The sequence below is a fragment of the Panthera onca genome, chromosome C2 (genome assembly GCF_046562875.1).
Source record: "Panthera onca isolate mPanOnc1 chromosome C2, mPanOnc1 haplotype 2, whole genome shotgun sequence".
Taxonomy (NCBI): Eukaryota; Metazoa; Chordata; class Mammalia; order Carnivora; family Felidae; genus Panthera; species Panthera onca.
The window spans coordinates 131,294,658-131,319,305 of record NC_138347.1 but is presented as its reverse complement, the minus strand read 5'-3'; the positions used below and the strand labels follow the sequence as shown (position 1 = coordinate 131,319,305).

Below are 24,648 nucleotides of genomic sequence, written 5' to 3'. Positions count from 1 at the left end.
TTCTTTCCAAGTCACTAATCTTGGGTTGAACTTGAACTTGGGTCGGGGCGGGGGGGGGAGTCATATTCTTACTGATTTAAACTGTTTCAGAATTTAGAATGGAGAATAAAACCCAAGCAAATAAACAACCAAACCAACAACAGCAAAACTTTCTGTGCTAATTTGATAATTGTGCAAATTTAGTCATAAATGATCTAAACAGCAAATTCTCAGTTGCTTTTACATTTTGATAGATCTATCACACTTGAACATTTCAGAGAACACTACTTACATATTCTAACTATAAATGTTACAGTACTATAATTCATTGATTGGAAACATGAGTGACATTTTATTTAAATCTCTTTTGTCTTGGTGGCTCTAAAGCTGAGGGGCAGAGTTTGCATCCCATCTTTAACAAATGTGTAAGACTCAACAGTATGTATTTTTGTGCACTTAATCTAACCTCTGGCTTCATTATTTCCCCACCTTCACCAAAACTCTCTCAACTCTCTGGCTCATTCTTTTTATATTTCTGTATATTGGCAAGGCAGTTCAAATCCTCTGAGGAAAGATGAGGGGTAGGACACACACACAAACAGGAAATCTAGAAAACACTTAAATGATAAATTAGGCTACAGGAATGAGCACACACAAATAATAGTTAATAATATACATCACATAATGCTGTAAACATATTCTTTAGGCTTTTTTTAAATACGTTTAGTGAATCTAGACAACAACAAAAAATGCTTAAATTAATTAAACAGGTTGGTCATCCCTAAGACCATCTTTACTAACTTTAGCATTAAAAAGTTACTGGCAGGGGCGCCTGGGTGGCTCAGTCGGTTGGGCGTCCGACTTCAGCTCAGGTCATGATCTTGCAGTCCGTGAGTTCAAGCCCTGCGTCAGGCTCTGGGCTGATGGCTCAGAGCCTGGAGCCTGCTTCGGATTCTGTGTCTCCCTCTCTCTCTGCCCCTCCCCCATTCATGCTCTGTCTCTCTCTGTCTCAAAAATAAATAAAACGTTAAAAAAATTAAAAAAAAAAAAAGTTACTGGCAGCCCTGTACTCTGGGGGTGGGGTGCAAAAGTTCCTGTGGGATGAGAGAATGCTGAAGAGGCTGCCTGTCCACTAGGAGGCGCCTCAATCTCCATGGGCAAAGGGGCTCTTTTCACTTGCTATGGAATCACTGGGAAGTATAGAAAAAGTGGGATGACAGAAAAAGTTTTCAAAAAGTGGACCACACTTGTGTACTGCCACTTCTCTTAAAACACAAGCCCACAAAACACCCCCCAAGCCCACATCTTAATGTTTGGGACGGACATTTCTGTAAGGTTACAAAAGACTTGTTTAGACACTGTAGTTCGAAGATTGTTTTCTCAAGATGCGTTCTTTTTTTAATCAAAATATGTTTCTTGAAAATACATTAATTGGTATGTTAACATTTCTAAGTGGACTGTACATTCTTTGATGCTTGTTTCTTGAAATATACTTGGACTACCCTTCGGGAATTGCCTGCGGTCTACCTTCTGAATGTCTTCAGTAATGGCAAGCCATCATCCATTAACAGAGTTGAGTTTTTGGAGGCAATTTTTTGTTGAAGTAGGTGGAAGAGTAATAAATGTTGACTATAAACTGTTTATAACAACCAGTCAGAATATCACTGCACGTATTATGGTTTTTCAAGACAGCTGACCTATTCATCTATACTGGTGTCAAAGAAAATGCTGAGGTGTTCCACTTTCAGCTGGAAAGCAAGCCTTAGAACCATGTGTGCAGCAAAATGGGGAGAAAAGGAAGATCTGACAACATATAAAAATTCATCTGTTGTACAGTATAATTTTATTATGGAAAATAATTTAATTTCCCTCTTCTCTCTTTTATTAGGTTGTGATATTTGTAACATGTAATAAACCTGTAATGTGGAGGGGGTACATTTATTTATGAAGCCAAAATGTTATAGGAAGTACAATGCCAACTTGTCAGTCTCAACAACCTATCACTGTGTAAACAACCAGGTCATCTGGAGACTGGAAATCTACTTAAACTGAAAACATGCAAAGTAAAAAAAAATACTTGCAACAATTCATAAGATGTATTTTTTCTTTAAGAAAAATGAGAACAATTCAGTCAAAAAGTGAACTACAGAAAGGGAATTTTAATTACTGTAGGATTAAAACAAGTGTTATACTTTATGCTAGTAATGGAACCTACTTTAAGAAATGAAAAGAATACACAGAGAAAGACCCAATGTGAAAAATCAGAGGTTGAAGTTTCAATCTATTTTCATTGTTATTGTTGGAAAATTTCTGGGAATAAGCCGGTATTATTTCTACTACAAATTTATTTTCAGAATGGATGATTCAAAATCCCAAAGTGATTTCTTATATGTTGTTTTATGTTGGCCTAAATCCCAGGCGGAATATTTACTTTCTATTTTATTCGATAGAAATAAGTCTGTGAGAGTACAAGAATTTTCCCCCCAATTTATGCTATTATTTTTCTTTTACTTTGGTTTTGAGCATAAATATGAATGTGCATATTTTTAAAATACTAAAAGTATAATCATAACAATGCTAGTAACAATGAATCCCTCCTTAAAATGTTTACCTTTTACCACCTTTTTTTTTTTTTTTGTTTAATGTTTATTTTTGAGAGAGACAGACTGTGAGCAGAGGAGGGGCAGAGAGAGGGAGACACAGAATCCGAAGCAGGCTCCAGGCTCTGAACTGTCAGCACAGTTGTGGGGCTTGAACCCACGAACCATGAGATCATGACCCAAGCCAAAGTTGGACACTTAACCAACTGAGCCACCCAGGTGCCCCTACCACCTTTCTTTAAAAAAAAAAAAAAAGTAAAAGTTTTTTTTTTTTTTTTTTAGTAATCTCTACACCCAACGTGGGGCCTGAACTCACAATCCCAAGACCAAGAGTCACATACTCTTCGAATTGAGCCAGTCAAGTGCCCCTTTACCAAATGGTCTTGTTGACTCTCTCACTGAATTGCCATTTTGTGTATTTTCAGTTCTTATGTCAAAGTATTTTTAAAAAAAATTAGAAGTTCTTTTTTGGAAGGATATTGATATTTTAGCAACAGTTATCCTAATATCCTTTTTCTAGTTCTTTTAATATGAAATTTATTGTCAAATTGGTTTCCATACAACACCCAGGGCTCATCCCAACAGATGCCCTCCTCAATGCCCATCACCCACCCTCCTCTCCCTCCCACGCCCCATCAACCCTCAGTTTGTTCTCAGTTTTGTAGAGTATCTTATGGTTTGGCTCCCTCCCTTTTTTTTTCCCCCTTCCCCTCCCTCATGGTCTTCTGTTAAGTTTCTCAGGATCCACATAAGAGTGAAAACATATGGTATCTGTCTTTCTTTGTATGACTTATTTCACTTAGCATAACACTCTCCAGTTCCATCCACATTGCTACAAAGGGCCACATTTCATTCGTTCTCATTGCCACGTAGTATTCCACTGTATATATAAACCACAATTTCTTTATCCATTCATCAGTTGATGGACATTTAGGCTCTTTCCATAATTTGGCTATTGTTGAAAGTGCTGCTATAAACATTGGGGTACAAGTGCCCCTGTGCATTAGCACTCCTGTATCCCTTGGGTAAATTCCTAGCAGTGCTATTGCTGGGTCATAGGGTAGATCTATTTTTAGTTTTTTGAGGAACCTCCACACCGTTTTCCAGAGTGGCTGCACCAGTTTGCATTCCCACCAACAGTGCAAGAGGGTTCCCATTTCTCCACATCCTCGCCAGCATCTACAGTCTCCTGATTCATTTTAGCCACTCTGACTAGTATGAGGTGGCATCTCAGTGTGGTTTGATTTGTATTTCCCTGATGAGGAGTAACATTGAGCATCTTTTCACATGCCTGTTGGCCATCCGGATGTCTTCCTTAGAAAAGTGTCTATTCATGTTTTCTGCCCATTTCTTCACTGGATTATTTGTTTTTCGGGTGTGAAGTGTGGTGACTTCTTTATAGATTTTGGATACTAGCCCTTTGTCCGATAGGTCATTTGCAAATATCTTTTCCCATTCTGTCGGTCACCTTTTAGTTTTCTTGATTGTTTCCTTTGCAGTGCAGAAGCTTTTAATCTTCACGAAGTCCCAATAGTTCATTCTTGCTTTTAATTCCCTTGCCTTTGGAGATGTGTTGAGTAAGAAATTTCTGCGGCTGAGGTCAAAGAGGTTTTTTTCCTGCTTTGTCCTCTAGGGTTTTGATGGTTTCCTGTCTCACATTCAGGTCCTTTATCCATTTTGAGTTTATTTTTGTGACTGGTGTAAGAAAGTGGTCTAGTTTCATTCTTCTGCATATTGCCGTCCAGTTCTCCCAGCACCATTTGTTAAAGAGACTGTCTTTTTTCCATTGGATATTCTTTCCTGTTTTGTCAAACATTACTTGGCCATACTTTTGTGGGTCCAATTCTGGAGTCTCTATTCTATTCCATTGGTCTATGTGTCTGTTTTGTGCCAACACCATGCTGTCTTGATGATTACAGCTTTGTAGTAGAGGCTAAAGTCTGGGATTGTGATGCCTCCCGCTTTGGTCTTCTTCAAAATTACTTTGGCTATTCGGGGTCTTTTGGGGTTCCATACAAATTTTAGGATTGCTTGTTCTAGCTTTGAGAAGAATGCTGGTGCAATTTTGATTGGGATTGCATTGAATGTGTAGATAGCTTTGGGTAGTATTGACATTTTAACAATAATCTTCCAATCCATGAACACGGAATGTTTTTCCATTTCTTTGTGTCTTCTTCAATTTCCTTCATAAGCTTTCTACACTTTTCAGCATACATATTTTATATCTTTGGTTAGGTTATTCCTAGGTATTTTATGGTTCTTGGTGCAATTGTGAATGGGATCAGTTTATGTGTCTTTCTGTTGCTTCATTATTAGTGTATAAGAATGCAACTGATTTCTGTACATTGATTTTGTATCCTGCGACTTTGCTGAATTCATGTATCAGTTCTAGCAGACTTCTGGTGGAATCTATTGGGTTTTCCATGTATAATATCATGTCATCTGCAAAAAGTGAGAGCTTGACTTCATCTTTGCCAATTTTGATGCCTTTGATTTCCTTTTGTTGTCTGATTGCTGATGCTAGCACTTCCAACACTATGTTAAACAACAGTGGTGAGAGTGGACATCCCTGTTGTGTTCCTGATCTCAGGGGGAAAGCTCTCAGCTTTTCCCCATTGAGGATGATATTAGCTGTGGGCTTTCCATAAATGGCTTTTATGATGTTTAAGTATGTTCCTTCTATCCCGACTTTCTCGAGGGTTTTTATTAAGAAAGGATGCTGAATTTTGTCAAATGCTTTTTCTGCATCGATTGACAGGGTCATATGGTTCTTTTCTTTTCTTTTATTAATGTGATGTATCACATTGATTGATTTGCAAATGTTGAACCAGCCCTGCATCCCAGGAATGAATCCCACTTGATCATGGTGAATAATTCTTTTTATATGCTGTTGAATTCGATTTGCTAGTATCTTGTTGAGAATTTCTGCATCCATATTCATCAGGGATATTGGCCTGTAGTTCTCTTTTTTTGCTGGGTATCTGTCTGGTTTAGGAATCAAAATAATGCTGATTTCACAGAATGAGCCTGGAAGTTTTCCTTCCCTTTCTATTTTTTGGAACAGCTTGAGAAGGATAGGTATTATCTCTGCTTTAAATGTCTGGTAGAATTCCCCAGGGAAGCCATCTGGTCCTGGACTCTTATATTTTGGGAGATTTTTGATAACTGATTCCATTTTTTCGCTGGTTATGGGTCTTGTCAAGTTTTCTATTTCTTCCTGTTTGAGTTTTGGAAGTGTGTGGCTGCTTAGGAATTTGTCCATTTTTTCCCGGTTGTCCAGTTTTTTGGCATACAATTTTTCATAGTAATTCCCTGATAATTGCTTGTATTTCTGAGGGATTGGTTGTAATAATTCCAATTTCATTCATGATTTTATCTATTTGGGTCATCTCCCTTTTTGAGAAGCCTGGCTAGAGGTTTATCAATTTTGTTTATTTTTTCAAAAAACCAAGTCTTGGTTTCATTGATCTGCTCTACAGTTTATTTTAGGTTCTATATTGTTTATTTCTGCTCTGATCTTTATTATTTCTCTTCTTCTGCTGGGTTTGGGGTGTCCATCCTGTTCTGCTTCTGTTTCCTTTAGGTGTGCTGTTAGATTTTGTATTTGGGATTTTTCTTGTTTCTTGAGATAGGCCTGGATTGCAATGTATTTTCCTCTCAGGACTGCCTTTGCTGCATCCCAGAGCGTTTGGATTGTTGTATTTTCATCTTCATTTGTTTCCATATATTTTTAAATTTCTTCTCTAATTGCCTGTTGACCCATTCATTCTTTAGTAGGGTGTTCTTTAACCTCCATGCTTTTGGAGGTTTTCCAGACTTTTTCCTGTGGTTGATTTCAAGTTTCATAGCATTGTGGTCTGAAAGTATGCATGGTATGATCTCAATTCTTTTATACTTATTAAGGGCTGTCTTGTGACCCAGTATGTGATCTATCAGAGAGAATGTTCCATGTGCACTTGAGAAGAAAGTATATTCTGTTGCTCTGGGATACAGAGTTTTAAATATATCTGTCAATCCATCCAATCCAATGTATCATTCAGGGCCCTTGTTTCTTTATTGATCCTGTGTCTAGTTGATCTATCCATTGTTGTAAGTGGGGTATTAAAGTCCCCTGCAATTACCACATTCTTATCAATAAGGTTGCTTATGTTTGTGATTGTTTTATATATTTGAGGGCTCCTGTATCCGGCGCATAGACATTTATAATAGTTAGCTGTTCCTGATGGATAGACCCTGTAATTATTATATAATGCCCTTCTTCATCTCACTACAGCCTTTAAAGTCTGGTTTGTCTGATACAAGTATGGCTACTCCAGCTTTCTTTTGACTTCCAGTAGCTTAATAGATAGTTCTCTATCCCCTTACTTTCAATCTGAAGGTGTCCTCAGGTCTAAAATGAGTCTCTTGTAGAGAGCAAATAGATGGGTCTTGTGTTTTTATCCATTCTGATACCCTATGTCTTTTGGTTGGAGCATTTAGTCCATTTACATTCAGTGTTATTGAAAGATACGGGTTTAGAGTCATTGTCATGTCTGTAGGTTTCATGCTTGTAGTGATGTCTCTGGTACTTTGTGGTCCTTGCAACATTTCACTCACACAATCCCCCTTAGGATCTCTTGTAGGGCTGGTTTAGTGGTGATGAATGCCTTCAGTTTTTGTTTGGGAAAACCTTTATCTCTCCTTTTATTCTGAATGACAGACTTTCTGGATAAAGGATTCTCAGCTGCATGTTTTTTTCTGCTCATCACATTGAAGATTTCCTGCCATTCCTTTCTGGCCTGCCAAGTTTCAGTAGACAGGTCTGCCACTACTCTTATGTGTCTATCTTTGTTAGTAAGAGCCTGGGTATCCCTAGCTGCTTTCAGAACTTTCTCTTTATCCTTGTATTTTGCCAGTTTCACTATGATAATGTCATGCAGATGATCAATTCATGTCTGAAGGGAATTCTCTGTGACTCTTGGATTTCAATGCCTTTTTCCTTTCCCAGATCAGAGAAGTTCTCAGCTATGATTTGTTCAAGTACACCTTCAGCCCCTTTCTCTCTTTCTTCTTCTGGAATTCCTATGATACAGATATTGTTCCATTTGATTGCATCACTTTAGGTCTCTAATTCTCCCCTCATAGTTCTGGATTTTTTAAATCTTTTTCTCAGCTTCTTCTTTTTCCATAATTTTATCTTCTAAATCACCTATTCTCTCTTCGGCCTCTTCAATCCGTGCTATGGCCACCTCCATTTTATTGTGCACCTCATTTATAGCATTTTTTAGCTCCTCATGACTATCTCTTAGTCCCTTGATCTCTGTAGCATAGATTCTCTGCTGTCCTCTATGCTTTTTTCAAGCCCAGCGATTAATTTTATGACTATTACTCTAAATTCTTGTTCCATTATATTGCTTAAATCGTTTTTGACCAATTTGTTAGCTGTTGCTACTTTCTGGAGTTTCTTTTCAGAATTCTTCTGTTTCATCATTTTGGGTAGTCCCTGCAGTGGCTCCAAACTGCAGGGCACTTCCCTTGTGCTGTCTGGAGTAACTGGTGTTGGTGGTCGGGGCCACAGTCAGACTGGTGTGTACCTTATCTTCTCCTCTCCCAGGGGCAGGACTCACTGTAGAGTGGCGTGGCCCCTGTCTGGGCTACTTGCACACTGCCAGGCTTGTGGTGCTGCTTTGATGGGATCTGGTGTATTAGCCGGGGTGGATCTGCAAGGTGCACAGGGCCGTGAGGGGCAGGCTTAGCTCCATTTGCCGTCAGTGGTCCCCTGCGGGAGGGGCCCTGCAGCACCGGGAGGAACACCCGGAGGGAGGCCAACCTGCCAGAGGCGGGCGCCCACAGCGTTGGGCGTTTGCACGGTGCAAGTTCAGTGACAGGAACTGGTTCCCTTTCGAATTTCAGCTGAGGGATGGGAGAGGGTGATGGTGCTTACCAGCGCCTTTGTTCTCCCACCAAGCTGAGCTCTGTATTCTTGGGCTCAGCAACTCTCCCTCCCGATGTCCTCTTGCCCTCCCTGCTGTCTGAGAGCAGAGCTGTTGAGTTTTAACATTCCAGATGACAGCCCACTGGCTGTCAGAACTCACGGAGTGTGGCCCCTCCGCTTTTGAAGCCAGACTTCGGGGGCTCTGTCTTGCTGGGCAGGCTGCCCCTCCACCACCCTGGCTCCCTCCCACCAGTCTGTGTAGCACCCACCACCTCTCCGCCCTTCCTACCCTCTCCCATGGTCCTTTTGTCTATGCTTGGTTCCGGAGAGTCCATTCTGCTAGTCTGCTGGTGGTTTTCTGGGTTATTTAGGCAGATGTGGGTGGAATCTAAGTGATCAGCAGGATGAGGTGAACCCAGCGTCCTCCCCTGCCACCATATTCCCCTCTGAGCCTTTCTATTTTTTTTTTTTTTTTTTTTTTTTATTTATTTTTGAGAGAGAGAGAGAGGGAGACAGAAAATCTGAAGTAGGCTTCAGGCTCAGAGCTAACAGCTGTTAGCTTCAGCTCTGAGCCTGAAGCTGGGACTGAACTCAACAACTGTGAGATCATGACCTGAGCTGAAGTCACACACTCAACCTACTGAGCCACCCAGGCGCCCCACCTTTTTGCATTTCTAAAGAGCCTCTATTTATTGGTCCTACCATTCTCACAGGTTCATGTTTTTATGAACATAGGTACAGGATATTTTGTACAACTTTTTCAGTCAGGTACTACTGAAAAGTGGCAAAAAATTTAATTTGGCAAAGATTATGGAAAAGCAGCCACTTATTTTCAAGCCACATTTATGGGCCAAAGGAGAATTTATGGCACATATTCACATATCCAAACAATGGAAAATAAAGAGTTTACATACATTTTATATACATACCTTTACTAAGCAATTTTTATGTCCAGGTACAGAGCCATTTACATAGATTATATTGTGCTTTGTGTTTATTCTCCATACCTAAAGTAAGAAATGCAATTTCAATAGTTAAAAATTTGAGAATATACTTGTATTAAAACAAGCAATATGTGACTACAAGCTGAGTCTATAAGTAGCCTATAAAGTAATCATATTAGCACTTCAAAAAAATTTTTTAAAATTTTTTAATGTTTTTATTTTTGAGAGAGACAGAGTGTGAGTGGGGGAGGAGTAGAGAGAGAGGGAGACAGCATCTGAAGTAGGCTCCAGGCTCTGAGCTGTCAGTGCAGAGCCTGACGTGGAGCTTGAACTCACAGACGGAGAGATCAAGACCTGATCCGAAGGGACGCCCAACTGACTGAGCCACCCAGGCACCCCCTAGCACTTCAAAATGTTGAATGAGAATAGGAAAAATTCAAATGCTATGGATGACTTGTAATATAAGAGTATAACAGATGTGTTATGAAAGTGGTAGCAGCAATCCCTATCAAAATAACACCTTCACAGAGCTAGAACAAAATAACATTCTTCACAGAGCTAGAACAAACAGTCCTAAAATTTGTACGGAACCAGAAAAGACCTTGAATAGCCAAAGCTATCTTGAAAACCAAAGCAGGAGGCATCAGACTTCTAGTTGTACTACAAAGCTGTAATCATCAAGACAGTAGAGTACTGGCACAAGAACAGACACTCAGATCAATGGAACAGAATAGAGAACCCAGAAATGGACCCACAAACGTATGGCCAACTAATCTTTGACAGAGCAGGAAAGAATATCCAATGGAATAAAGACAGTCTCTTCAGCAAGTGGTGCTGGGAAAACTGGATAGTGACATGCAGAAAAATGAACCCGGACCACTTTCTTAAACCATACACAAAAATGAACTCAAAATGGATAAAAGACCTAAATGTAACACAGGAAGCCATCACAATCCTTGAGGAGAAAGCAGGCAAAACCTCTTTGACCTTGGTCACGGCAACGTCTTCCTCAACGTCTCCAGAGGCAAGGGAGAATGGGAGAAGATATTTGCAAATGACATATCAAATAAAGGATTAGTGTCCAAAATCTATAAAGAACTTATCAAACTCAATACCCAAAAAACAAAGAATCCAGTAAAGAAATGGGCAAAAGACATGAATAGACACTTCTCCAAAGAAGACATCCAGATGGCCAACTGATACATGAGAAAATGCTCAACATCACTCATCATCAGAGAAATACAAATCAAAACCACAATGAGATACCACCTCACACCTGTCATAATGTTTAACATTAACAACTCAGGCAACAATAGATGTTAGCGAGGATGCGGAGAAAGAGGATCTCTTTTGCACTGTTGGTGGGAATGCAAGCTGGTGCAGCCACTCTGGAAAACAGTATGGCAGTTTCTCAAAAAACTAAAAATAGAACTACCCTATGACCCAGCAACTGCACTACTAGGTATTTATCCAAGGGATACAGGTGTGCTGTTTCGAAGGGGCACATGCAACCCAATGTTTACAGCAGTGCTATCCACAATAGCCGAAGTATGGAAAGTGCCCAAATGTCCATTGATGGATGAATGGATAAAGAAGATGTGGTATATATATATACAATGGAGCATTACTCAGCAATCAGAAAGTATGAAATCTTGCCATTTGCAACTACGTGGATGGAACTAGAGTGTATTATGCTAAGTGAAATTAGAGAAAGACAAATATATGACTTCACTCATATGAGGACATGAACAGACAAAACAGATGAACATAAAGGAAGGGAAACAAAAGTAATATAAAAACAGGGAGGGGGACAAAACAGAAGAGTCTATTAAATATGGAGAACAAACAGAGGGTTACTGGAGGGTTTGTGGGAGAAGGGATGGGCTAAATGGGTAAGGGGCATTAAGGAATCTACTCCTGAAATCACTGTTGCATGCTAACTTGGATGGAAATTAAAAAATAAGTAAATTATAAAAAAAAAAAGTGGTAGCAAATTTTCATTTTATTCATTCCATCTTAAGTTTATTTATTTTGAAGAGAGAGCATGTGCAAGAGGGGCAGAGAGAGTCAGTGTGGGCCTGATGTGGTGCTCAAACTCGTGAATGTGTGAGATCATGACCTGAGCTGAAATCAAGAGTGGGATGTTTAACTGACTGAGCCACCCAGGTGCCCCAACTCTCATTTTAAATATAAATATGAATTTATCTAATATATGGGTGAGTATCCCATCTCTATAAAGAATTTATCAAATTCAACACCAAAGAAACAAATAATCCAGTGAAGAAATGGGCAGAAGACATGAAAGACATTTTCCAAAGAAGACATCCAGATGGCTAATAAACACATGAAAAGATGCTCAACATCATTCATCATCAGAGAAATACAAATCAAAACCACAATGAGATACCACCTCACACCTATCAGAATGGCTAAAATTAACAACACAAGAAACAACAGATGTTGGCAAGGATGTGGAGAAAGGGGAAACCTCTTGCACTGTTGGTGGGTATGCAAACTGATGCAGCCACTCTGGAGAACAGTACGGAGGTTCCTCAGATAGTTAAAAAGAGAACTATCCTATGACCTAACAATTGCACTGCTTGGTATTTACCCAAAGGATACAAACATACAGATTTGAAGGGGTACGTGCACCCCTATGTTTATAGCAACATTATCAACAATGGCCAAAGTAAAGAGCTCAAATGTCCATTAACTGATGAATAAAGAAGATGTGGTGTGTATACAGACACAATGGAATATTACTCAGCCATCAAAAAGATTGAGTGTTGCCATTTGCAACGACGTGGATGGAGCTAGAGTATATTATACTAAGTGAAGTAACTCAGAGAAAGACAAATACCATATGATTTCACTCATATATGGAATTTAAGAAACAAAACAGATGGACATATGGGGGGGGGGGACGAAAAACGAGGGAGGGAAACAAACCACAAAAGACTCTTAAAGATAGAGAACAAACTGAGGGTTGATGGAGGGAAGTAGTAGGCTGATGGGTACTAAAGAGGGAACTTGTGATGAGCACTGGGTATTGGATGTAAATGATGTATCACTGAATTCTCCTGAAACCAATACTGAACTGTATGTTAACTAACTAGAATTTAAATAAAAATTTGAAAATAAAGTAGTAATTTTATTTCAATTTTATTTAATACTAGCTTCCTGCAATTAGAAACTAGGGAAGTTACAACTTCTCTGGGTCTCATTTTCAAAATAAGTGTGCTGAGATGGCTCTCATGTGCATGGCCTTTCATGTGAAAAAAAAATTTACACAAAGGGAGAGAATGGTCAAGAAATGGTAGTGAAAGAACAAAGCATGTGAGGTGAAAATGAAGTCTGACCCACAGTTCATAGCTAATAAAGGCTAAGTGTTAAAATACTATGGAAACTGAAATATCTCACATATACACACATGCAAATACCACCACCCCACCCCCGACATACAAAGAAAATATCCACAAACAGATACAAACAGGTGATCTCTCACAGATGTAAAAATAATAGAAGGGAATAAAAATCTTTGGAGTGCCTGCAGGACTCAGTGGGTTAAATGTCTGACTTTTGATTTCAGCTCAGGTCATGATCACATGTTTGGTTTGTGGGACTGAGCCCTGCATTGGGCTCTGCTGCTTGGGATTCTCTCTCCCTCTCTCTGCCCCTCCCCCACTCATGCAAGCTCTCAAAATAAATTAAAAAAAAAAAGGGAACAAACCTTCAGATTTAATTACATAAAGTTTAAAAAAAACTGCTGGTCAAAATTTATAAATAAGTAAAAAAATATATATCTAGAATAGAGGCTGGAAGAACATGAACCAAAATGCTAATAGTGTTTATCTTGGGGTATTGTTTTCAAGAATAGCTATTTTCTTTGTACTTTCTATACTTTGAAATGTATACACATACATATAGAAACATTGGTTATTTGTCAAATTCCTCAGATTAGCAGGGATTGAATTTAACTTCTCCCCTTTAAATATATATAATTATGGATATATACCACAATCCTTTTTTTAGTACTATCTTTCCCTCCTGTGTTGATGGTCTCCCTCTCTCCTCCTCTACATCCACTTTTATCCATTCACACCTTTGACATATAATCCAAAATAATCTGGCATGTAATCCCACTTTTCTCTGTGCTTATGTAATGGCACAGCCACATATACATGTAGGGAGCTTTTGTTCATTAGTTGATAAAAGGGCAGTATTCTACACAATGCTCTGAATCTGACTTTTGTTCATGCGCTGTCTTCTTGTAGAAACCTACCAGGTCAAATAGATGACTTTTTCTTTTTATGACGGCACATTGCACAGCTTGGGTGTTAGATGAACACATTACCATGACTATGGCTACACACACACAGAGTTCAAGTATCAGAACGATTCTACACAGACACACATGCAGAACATCCTCTGGTGCCTTTGCATTCAGGCATTAATTTAACTATTCCTAAAAAAGAGTCACTTCAGAAACTTACTTTTAGTCCATATTCTGTCCTATCTTTGTTTCCCATTTGTCCAGGCATTTTAGTTCCAGGCCAGACTCTGGCAACATCCTACACAACAAAACCAAAATTAGCACTGTTAAGTACTCTCAATTTCAAATAGAACAGATCAAACTGAAATGCAAACTGAGACAGGAGTTATTAAAATGTTGGACTTTTTCCTCATTCTGCTAGGCCCCAGTAAGGAACTAAATATGGATTTAGACATATTTACCCCAGAGGATTTCCTTTCTAAATTAAGTTAGAGCAACAAAATAAATACAGACTAAGAAACATATGTAGGAGAAAAACTCAGTAACAAGAGAGTAGCAACTGAGCTAACACCAGATGAGAAGGAGAAAAGAAAAATTACAGGACATAAATACACGTAACACCACCATTCAAGGAAGACTTGACTGCCTGGTCTGTTTTCACTAATCTTCTGTATTAACTGACTTAATGGACTCAATCCACACCATTGCTGCTGGAATGGTTCCACTCCCCCACTCTTGCTTTTGATGTTACTCTCCTTCCCCAGAATGATTAAAGGACAGAATTAGTTATTAGAATATCGAGTTTGTCCAGTCCTGGTTGTCTCTGATTCATATAATTCAAACAGCTTCACACAGTCTCTCTGATTCTGGCTTTGGTAATGGATAATACTACATCTAAAGAAGCAAATTTGAATTACATCTCAAATGGGAAAGCTTCTCATGACACATGAACTCTTGGAATATAAACACTTCTGTATCACTAATCTGACAACCCGCAAAACTCCCATGGAAGTTGCTCACCATAGCATTAGAGTTGGTTACTATGTAACCAACACAGATTAAAGACAATTCTGCATGTTACAAACTATCACTTTTATTCATTCTAGAAACACACTCAGTGATAGGCACACCTTGTTTAACATTACATTACTAAAAAAGGACTCTGCCCCCCCCCCCCCCCCATTAAGTTTACATTCTCATTAAAAGTACACCCTCTCTGGATTATAAAGGTATTTACCAGCTAATCCTGAATGGCAATATTTACAAACACAGAACAGTGCACTTCATGACAAATAACTAAGCTGAGTTATAAAAATAGGTTCTTCTACATGTCATTTATTTATTTCATGACAATTAACTAACGAGTCATGTTCTTCCACATGCCATTTTAATTGTGTGTGTGTGTGTGTGTGAGTGTGTGTGTGTGTGTGAGAGAGAGAGAGAGAGAGAGAGAGAGAGAAAACAAGCCTAATTTTTTTTAAAAGAGCTAGGGGTGCCTTAGTGGCTTAGTGGGTTAAGCATCTGACTGTTGACATCAACTCAAGTCATGATCTCACGGTGTGAGACTGAGCGCCATGTAGGGCTCTGAGCTGAGCATGGACCCTGCTTGGGATTCTGTCTCTCCCTCTCTCTCTGCTCCTCCCCTGCTCAAGCCCTAAGTAAATAAATAAATATTTAAAAAAATAAAAGAGCTTTGTTGAAGTACAATGCACATACCACACATTTTACTCTTTTTAAAGTATACAATTTAAATTAAAAAAAATTTTTTTTAATTTACCCATTTATTTTGAGAGAGCACGTGTATGTGAGAGGCGGAGGGGCAGAGAGAGAGAATCCTAGGCAGGCTCCGTGGCGTCCCAACACGGAGCTTGATCCTACGAACTGAACCATAAGATCGTGATCTGAGCCAAAATCAAGAGTCGGAGGCTTAACCAACTGAGCCATCCAGGCTCCCCTGAAGTATACAATTCAAAGATTTGAGTATACACAGAGAGTCGTGTATTACCACAAATGATCTTAGAACATTTTCATTCAATCTCAAACAGATATTCCAAACCCATTAGTGGTCACTCCCTCCAACTCCCCCCAGCCCTGTGCAACCACTAATCTACTCTCATCTCCACAGATTTGCCTACAATGGACATTTCACGTAAATGGAATCACACAATATGTAGTCTGTGACTGGTTTCTTTCCCTTAGCATGTTTTCAACGTTCGTCCATGTTGTGGCATGTATCAGTACTTCATTCCACTTTATTGCTAAGTAACATTGTATGAATATACTACATTTAATTACCTATTCATCAACTGATAAACATTTGGGTTATTTCTCTTTTTTGGCTATTATGAATAATACTGCTATGAACATTCAGCAGACAGAGAGCTAAGGAACAAATAAATACACACATACGAACATATCTATTTCTCTTATATACATATACAGTAAATGTATACTGATATCTACAATCTGAATTCAACCCTATAGGGTTTGTTCTAATTTCCCTCCTTTTCATACCTGAGTATCTTTTTATAATAGTGAGAAATTTGCTCCCATTATCAATATATTCACTTATCATATTCAATCCTATAATTTACAGGAAATTATTTCAGAACACAAAATTCCTTCTCCATTTTCTATGTTCTTATTGTTTGTTTCTCCATTTTTCCTCTACTACTTCTCCCTTGCATGATACCATTCTTGACAATCTTCCCCAACAGTCTCTGTTAAGGCAAAGATGACTCTGGGAAGGAACCAGTGGGGCAGATTGGAAGGGCATTCTAATATCTGATTTCTTGGCGCAGACTTCAGAGGGCAGGATGGGAGACAGAGATGGAAATGAGAAAGCAGGAAGGAAAAGTACTGAGAAGACTGGCTGTAAGTATGTGGGTTATTATGAAATGATTCATGTCTGGCTCTGGAAAGTGAGACCAGGACTCATAAAAATGTGACAAGTACTATGACCCACCTGGAGTCAGATTAAAATTATGTGACTTGATCCCAAGAACAGACTAGAGCACTGTATGTGCAGAAGCTGAATATTTAGCATTAAAAAGAGGTCACTCAAGTTATACTTACACCAGTTGAAACAGCCCCAGGTCTCCTGTGGGTTTTTGTTTGACCATGAGTAGCAGGCTGGCCTTTAAATCCCCATCTTTTCATGACGCCTTGAAAACCTTTACCAATACTGAACAAGGTAGACATTAGAATTTATATAATAAACAGAGCATAAAATATTCCCAAGTGTGCATTTTCTTAATAGTACCTTGGAATTTTAACAACGCTGCTTATCTAAATAACTGGGAAAAGCTATGCAAGAAAACTGCAAATGAACAGTTCTTTACCTATGTCCTGTCTGCACCCCTTCCTGGAGCCTCATTCCATATAAAATGATTAATTCAAAATTATGAGACAATCTAAGCAGAGGAAGTTCTATCTGAACAGGGAGTTTTATTATCCTGTAAAACAAGGGTAAATTTCTAGAAATTCCAAAGTACTCATAAGCTATGTAGCAAGCAACCATTAAGATCCCCACCACCTGGTACTCATGTCCTTGTGTAATCACCTCCCCCGGAGTCTGGGTGCGCCTAGGAACTCAGGTCTAAGGAATAAACTGTGGCAAAACAATAAAAGGTCACTTCTGACATTAGGTTACAAAGAGACTGTGGCTTCCTACTTGGCACACTCTTCCTGCTGGGCTCTGGAGGAAGTCAACTGCCATTTCCTATAGAGTGTCATGTGGTAGAGATGTCTCCAGCCAACAGCTATGGTCCTAAGCCTTGCCAAGGCCAGGTCAGTGAGCTTGCAAGGCGGTGTTCAGGTTGAACCGAGATGACTACAGCCTTGACTGCCTGGTTGCAGCCCTGTTAGAGACCCTGAGCCACAGGCACTCAGCTAAGTTGTACTGGGATTCCTGATCCCAGAAACTGTGAGGTAATACATGTTTGTTGTTTTAAGCTGTTATGTTTTGGGGTAATGTGTTAGGTGGCAATAGGTAATAGAACACTAAATATAACAATGCCCTAATGCTGGACAAAGTTTACTTTTATAAGTTATCTGATGGATCTTGCTCTCAAGGTTTGAATAGGAAGCTCACAGAGAAACAGAATCAGAGACTAGCAATTTCTTAAAAATCTAGTATTTCAATTTTTAAATAAAACCATTCTGTTTTCAAATTCTGCTCAGTAGAGAAACATTCTGTGATGTAAGTAGAAAGTGGCTAATACTAAGGTTCAGCATTATTAAGGTTGTCTTTGTCAAATATATCAGTACAAAGATACAATGAAAGGGGTAGAATGCATTGCAAGGCTGTACCAAATATATCTGTATACTCTTAAGATAATAACTTTTTCGCCTTTCACTAGATAATATGTCAACATATTTTTAATGCTGTATTCCTTAATGTTAACAAAGCTAAATATTATTAGTGCATAGTTCAGGCCACTTACAAAATGGACAAAAAGCACAAGATCATAAAAACCATATTCTTTCCACAAGGACTTTGTTAAGTATTTGTCAATTATCAGAGAGTAATGGATTGAAGTAAGCCCATACAAGTAAAAGTTTGTCTTAAATTAAGTCAGTAATTCAACATAAAAACAATATGAACTATGTACGCGTAGAACCTAACAGCTGAATATTATCAAATTACAGGTCAAAAGTTACTTGTATAGGAATAATTTAAATGTAGCTTACACCATTTTCTTCACATTAATCAACTGAATGCATCACTGATGATGTGCACATAATTCTGCCTTGCCTCAAAAACTCAAGATAATGTTTATTCCTAGTCAAAGAGCTAAAATAGTAACTTAACATATATTAAATGAGAAATCCACTATAACTTTTGCAAGGAGATTATCATCTAAGAACAGAAACTGTGATAATCAAATGTTTTACTGAAGTTTTGCTTCTGAAACTTAAATATTTCTAGTTAATGCTGCATTTTAGAACATTTAAAAAATAAAATGCTTGGCAATTTAAAAATAAAGAAGAAATACCAACAAAGTCATTTGACCCTCCGGATAGTATCTGGCAAATAACACTTTAAAGAGAAAAAGAGAGGGGACTAGCAACACTAATCTAAACTGAACATGTTTTAAAAATACCACATTCTAACACTGGCCATTCTTGGTAGAAAGTTTACTAGTACCTTCTGAGTTCTCAAACTGATTCATCGCTTACTTAAAGAGTGCTAGTGTGTGCACCAATAAAACAAATGCCAGGTAGATTACAGAAGATAATTTAGGTCGTTTTAAGAGTACATGCTTATAAGAAAAAAGCGGCATCCTGAAAGTGCTAATTATCTGTTGACTAATTACAGACTGTTTTTCAATCTAGTTCTAGAATGCATCATGTTGTTATGCTGTGAACAATGGGAACCTCTTCAGTAAATAACCTTTAAACAACAGGATAAATGCAAATGACATGACAAATTATTGGCCCAATTCAGATGATGGAGAAGAGACTGCACCTGTTGATCCATGGGCGGTACAGGTATCTATTCTACTGCTTCTCTCAGTTGTCACCCAACTGGAGAACGAAAACAAAGCAAAAGCCAAGAAGAGAACCGAACTATATACTTAGCATACCCAGTCACATTTCAAATATAAGGTTTTCACAGGTCACATAAAAGAAAACCTTTATTTTACTAAAAATATACACAGCACATAACACATATGCTTTACCTCCCTACCCCTTTTCTGCTGTAGGTTTTAGTTAGCAGAAAAAAAATCAAATAAAGGAAAATTCAAGTCAGAAAGAACACAATGTGAGATGTTCCGAATTTCGTGAGATTTATCAGAAAATTAGGAAAAACATAAACATTTATTTAAAGCATTTATACTTGATAAACCAAAAATTCATCAGAAAGCTCAGAGATCCTATTAAATTTAGGAGAATACTACCCTTGTTTCTCAGTCCATTTCCCCTTAGTATACTTTAAATTCATGAAGGGCAGGGGATCGTGTTTTATTCAACCCCTGTACCCAACCTAGAAAAGTCAGTTATTTTGTTACTGACTATAGCTGTGTCTTAGGAAGAAGGCTAATTCTTTTCCTATATTTTGTCCTATAGTTTCCAAATGTTGTGTATAACGGGCATGCCTTAAGATGATGGTGTTAAAAAAGGGGGAGGAGGGGCTTAAAGGTATGACAATCATAGTATCTCACAGAAGAAAATGCATAATTTAATGTTTCCCCACTGCATTTTATAAATCTCTAGAGATAACTGTTATGTGAATTTCATTCCCTTGGTGTATTATGTCAAAAGCATAAATGTCTATCAGTAGACACACAGATTTTACTACAAATCCATCATGTATTTCCCCACATGGCAGGAAACTGCCGTTGACTGCATGATTCTAGATATATTTGTATAGGTGATAAAACAAAATGCCCACAGGTGAGGAATGCTCTCAACTCCACTCATTCTGAGTCCTTGGAGAACTTCCTCCCAAATTCTCATCACCAAGTTTTTCCCTCGACATGGGCTTCATCTATCTTTCTTTCCTTGGTATTGCTTTTTCTCCTCCTTGGGAAGCAAATGGTTCCCCCTTCATTCCCAAATCCAAAGACTTTTATAAAAATCAATTTTTATTATGGACATTTCAAAACTTAGTCAAAAGCAGAGAGACAAGTACAATGAATAACCTATGTATCCCATCACCCAGGGCCAAATATTACCAACTCAAGGCTTATTCTGTTTTATCTATTCCCCTCCTCTGTTAATGAATTATTTTGAAACAAATTCCAGGTATCATATCATTTCATCCATAAACATTTTAATATGGATCTCTTTTAAAGATCCTTTTCAAGAACAAAACCACAATACCATTATCACAATCTAAAAAAATTAGTGATTCTTAATATCAAATAACTAGTCAGTATTCAAATTTCTATGGCCTTTTTAAAAATAGAGTTGTCCTCTATCCTTCCTGCTTACCACCCTTCCCCTCACTACTCTCAGTCATCATTTCCTCCCTATTTTTCTGCTTCTCTAGCACTCTTTGAGAAGTTTCTTACCTCTTGCTGCTACATGAAACGATGGTCTTAAGAGTCCTGTGGCTGACCCTCATTTCAATATGGTTTAAATCAGGGTTGGCAAACTACAGCCTATAGTGGCCACTTTTGTAAATAAAGTTTTACTGGAACATAGCCATGTACATTTATTTACTTATTGCCTACGGCTGCTATGGAGCTATAATTTGCAACAGAGAACATAATGCTTGTAAACCTCAAAAATTTTAAATCTGGCCCTTTGAGAAAAAGTCTGCTGACTCTTGAACCTATTACTAATAAGCCAGGGTTTCACAAACTTTGCCCTCTGGCAAGAATTCTGCTACTATCTCATTCCACACATGTACTGTCCATAACTAATCGGAAGTATCACAGCCATTCAATCATAATGTTTCAGAAACAGAAACTGAACATCTCTCTTTCTTCAAGCTATGCTCCTTTAGAGACACTAGAGTGACATTCCTAAGACAACAGTCTTTTCACACAAGCTTTCCCCTGCTTTAAAAAGCAAAACAGCAACAACAACAAAAACAAGCAAACTAAACCATAACCTTAGGTGGCTGTCAGTAACTTCTTTAGCTTGGGGTATATGAGACCTTTCATAACTAGGTCCACTCTACCTTTCAAACACTGCCCATCCTAGTCATAGCAGATTATTCTGTGAATCCCTAAGTATTCCACTCTCTTTCCTGTTTTTGCTCATTCTGCTCCCTCAGCCTCAAATACCCTTCTCACTGCATTGTCTTTCTACTTTTACCATGAAAAAGAACTGAAAGTGTTTGTCGTCATGTGTTACATCAGCTACAAAGTACTTGATTTTTTTTTATTAAAAATAATCAAAATCCATTCTGTAAGTAGAGGTTTTTGTATCAGAACCATTTCTAAATTGAGTTTTACTTTTTCTCTTTACCTGATTTATGCTGTAAAAAGTTTAAGTGACTTGTACATAATCTCTCAGAAAAAAAATAACTGAGTACTAAATGGAAGAGCGGACTCTTGACTTGTCTCAAGATACCCTAAGATCAGACTATATTTTTATGGAGGTGAGGGTGGGAAAATAAAGAAATCAACTGATTGAAAACCAGCCTCTCTATGGTTAAACATTCCTATGAATAGAGGGAAATGGAGACACACATCAGGTCCTCACCAAAATCATGACTGGGCTGCTTCTTTATGAAATCGAGCAACTGAGAATAGATTAGAGTAAGATGGTATCTTTACTTGTGAAAAAGTAATGTGAAATATAAAGGCATAATGTCCAAATTAACAATCAAAAGAATCTCTTGTAGGATATAATTTGATATTACTTTCCTATGTTTTCAATTCAAACCACCCAAAAAGCTTTTCTTCTTTCTTTCCTTTTTTTTAATGAGAGACAGAGACAAAGAGACTGAGAAAGAGAGAGCCCGAGTTTGTGTGACAGGGACAGAGGGAGACAGAAAGATAGAGAATCTTCACCCAGTGTGGTACCAGACTCGGGGCTCCATCTCACAACTGGGAGATCGTAACCTGAGCCTAAATCAAGAGTCGGATGCTTAACCGATTGAGCCACCCAGGAGCCCTCCCTCCTCCCGACAAAAGCTTTTCATTAAAACTTTTTTTACTAGTAAACAAAAAAGGAAAATTTTTAATAAAATAAATTATATGCACGTAAAAGGCCCTATTAGCTAATTCATGATCTCTATCAGGATTAGCCTTTAATTTATGATAAACTAATAAGGCACAAATGTTTCAAAATTTCATTATAGCTTCTCATTTCAACAAACTCCTGCTACTTTCATCTCTGCACATTCCAAGGATAAGGCATCTCTCCGAGGACCCCCATAAACTTTAGGAATCAATTTGTACCTGATTCAGTGTTGTCTAAACCTATTCAAGCAGTGATATACAGCTCCTGAGCCCACAAGGCACAGTGGAATTTTTCAGTTGCTTTGTGTTCTATCACATTTAGTTAAAAGCTGGCACCAAACAGCTGTATAGCGGTTACCGTCTGGGATGAGTTTGTGACAGCATGACCCGAAATGTAGAATGTACTGTTTCTGTCTAAAAACCACACACCTCCCATCAATATCTGGGAACATTTTTATCAACGAGTGACTGCTAGGAGTACACGGCGTATAGTTTCCTGACTTCAAATCCAGCTTATTCAACAGTACAGAGAACCAAATATGCAGTGACTCCTTTGAATCCTCTTATAAAAGGGAGCACTTCCTGGTTGTCCTAAATAAACTCAGAAAACCCTATTTGCTGTCCTAAGTTCACTGTGTGCTTCTGAAACACAAACACACATACACACACAACAACAACAACAACAACAACAACAACAAAACCCAAAAAACAAAAAACCCTCAAATAACTGAATCATTTCATAATATCCTGAAAGGACATAATAGTTTTCTGCAGGTCTTTAGCCATATCACTTTCTTCAATAGATCAGAAGACCATATTGCTGTTTTGTTGAATCTACTGTTAAGTCTTCGTCTTCATTAATATAGATAAGAGTGAGTTAATATAGATAAGAGTGAGTCTCATGCCCTTACGGTAAAGAGCATGAAATCTACACTCAGACAAGTTAAGCCACCTGCCCAAGGACAAACCCCTGGTAAATGGAAGCATCTGGCCATGCTTTCAACCGAGGTCATACTGCCTCTTGGGAACCAGATTAGAGTAAAAACACAAAAATATCCAGTACGCTGGAGTGTCACAAAGCTTTAAAGGCATCCTCATTACTCTGTAAATTCTAGATGTAGCAGGTAGTATGTAATCTTAAAACGACATAGAGTGCTTTGTAAAGCTCCAACTTTGCTATGCAAGTCAATCTTAAGATGGCAATAACTAGATGTATCAGAAAATACCACCACACCAGAATTCCTAATGACTTAATGTTTTTTATTCATTTTAAAAGATATTTCCTACTGAAAAAAACTTTCCCCTAAAATCTGAAAACAAATAAAAAAGCAGTAATATCAACAATAGTGATGGCAGCCAATACTCTTGAGCATTTAATAAGTGGCAGGCCTTGAGCTAATAGCTTTCTGTGCATTCTCATTCAATCTTTACAACACGGCTATGAGGCAGTGCTAGAATTATTCTCATGTTGAAGATGAGGCAACAGAGAGGTTGAGAAAGCTGCCCAGGTCACACGGCTAAAGGGAAGCAAAGCCCGTGCTTTTGGCCATTCCCTATTCTGCCTCTCATTAGGCCTTACTTTTGCTGATTTTGAGTAAAAAATGCTATTTCGTATAGTTAAAAGTGAGGCGATAATAGATGACTACTATACAAATTTTTAAAGCAACAAAACAACAAAATATAACCCCAAAACACTACCCACCAAACTCTCCTTTATCTTGAAACACACATTCACTCCGATTTAAGAAGGATAGTTTTTATAGAGGTTATTTTCTTCTATAGTTTAATCACTCATTTTGAAACTGTTTCATTACTATGCTTAAAAATGTACTGCTTTGAATAATAGTAAAGTAACTTACTAAAAATGAATTAAAATTGAAAATGTACAGGGCTAAACAGCAATTGTATCCTGAAGGCAGCACATGCCTTGTTTTCTCCTCCTAGAGTTCAGAGCAAGCATCCGCTAGAAAGAAGAATAACGGACTAGTGGGGAAGGTTTCTGCCAGGATACAGGCACCCTTCTGACAGTATGCAGGACTGGGCATAGAGGCCAGAGAGTCTTTGCTCTTTTAAGAATCCACCTGGCGGGGCACCTGGGTGGCTCAGTCGGTTAAGCGGCCGACTTCGGCTCAGGTCATGATCTCACGGTTTGTGGTTTCAAGCCCCGTGTCGGGCTCTGTGCTGACAGCTCGGAGCCTGGAGCCTGGAGCCTGGAGCCTGCTTTGGATTCTGTGTCTCCCCTCTCTCTGCCCCTCCCCTGCTCATGCTCTGACTCTCTCTCACTCAAAAATAAACA

At 38.4% G+C, this 24,648-nt stretch overlaps 1 protein-coding gene and 1 long non-coding RNA gene across 2 annotated transcripts in view; one reads left to right on the top strand and one right to left on the bottom strand.

Annotated features, from left to right (window-relative positions):
* The window catches only part of LOC132683088 (uncharacterized), an 80,374-nt gene extending 60,962 nt beyond the window's left edge, over window positions 1–19,412 (top strand). Inside the window, exons 3-4 of the long non-coding RNA XR_009612042.3 lie at window positions 16,512–16,584; window positions 19,048–19,412. This is a non-coding gene — a long non-coding RNA (uncharacterized LOC132683088). The remainder of the gene's footprint in view (window positions 1–16,511; window positions 16,585–19,047) is intronic.
* MRPL3 (mitochondrial ribosomal protein L3) overlaps window positions 1–24,648 on the bottom strand; it is a 51,853-nt gene that overhangs the window by 1,356 nt on the left and 25,849 nt on the right. The window contains exons 7-9 of the mRNA XM_060638662.3: window positions 16,786–16,894; window positions 13,931–14,008; window positions 9,423–9,500 (exon numbers count right to left, since the gene is read on the bottom strand). Coding sequence (XP_060494645.1) covers window positions 9,423–9,500; window positions 13,931–14,008; window positions 16,786–16,894 — 265 coding nt within the window. The remainder of the gene's footprint in view (window positions 1–9,422; window positions 9,501–13,930; window positions 14,009–16,785; window positions 16,895–24,648) is intronic.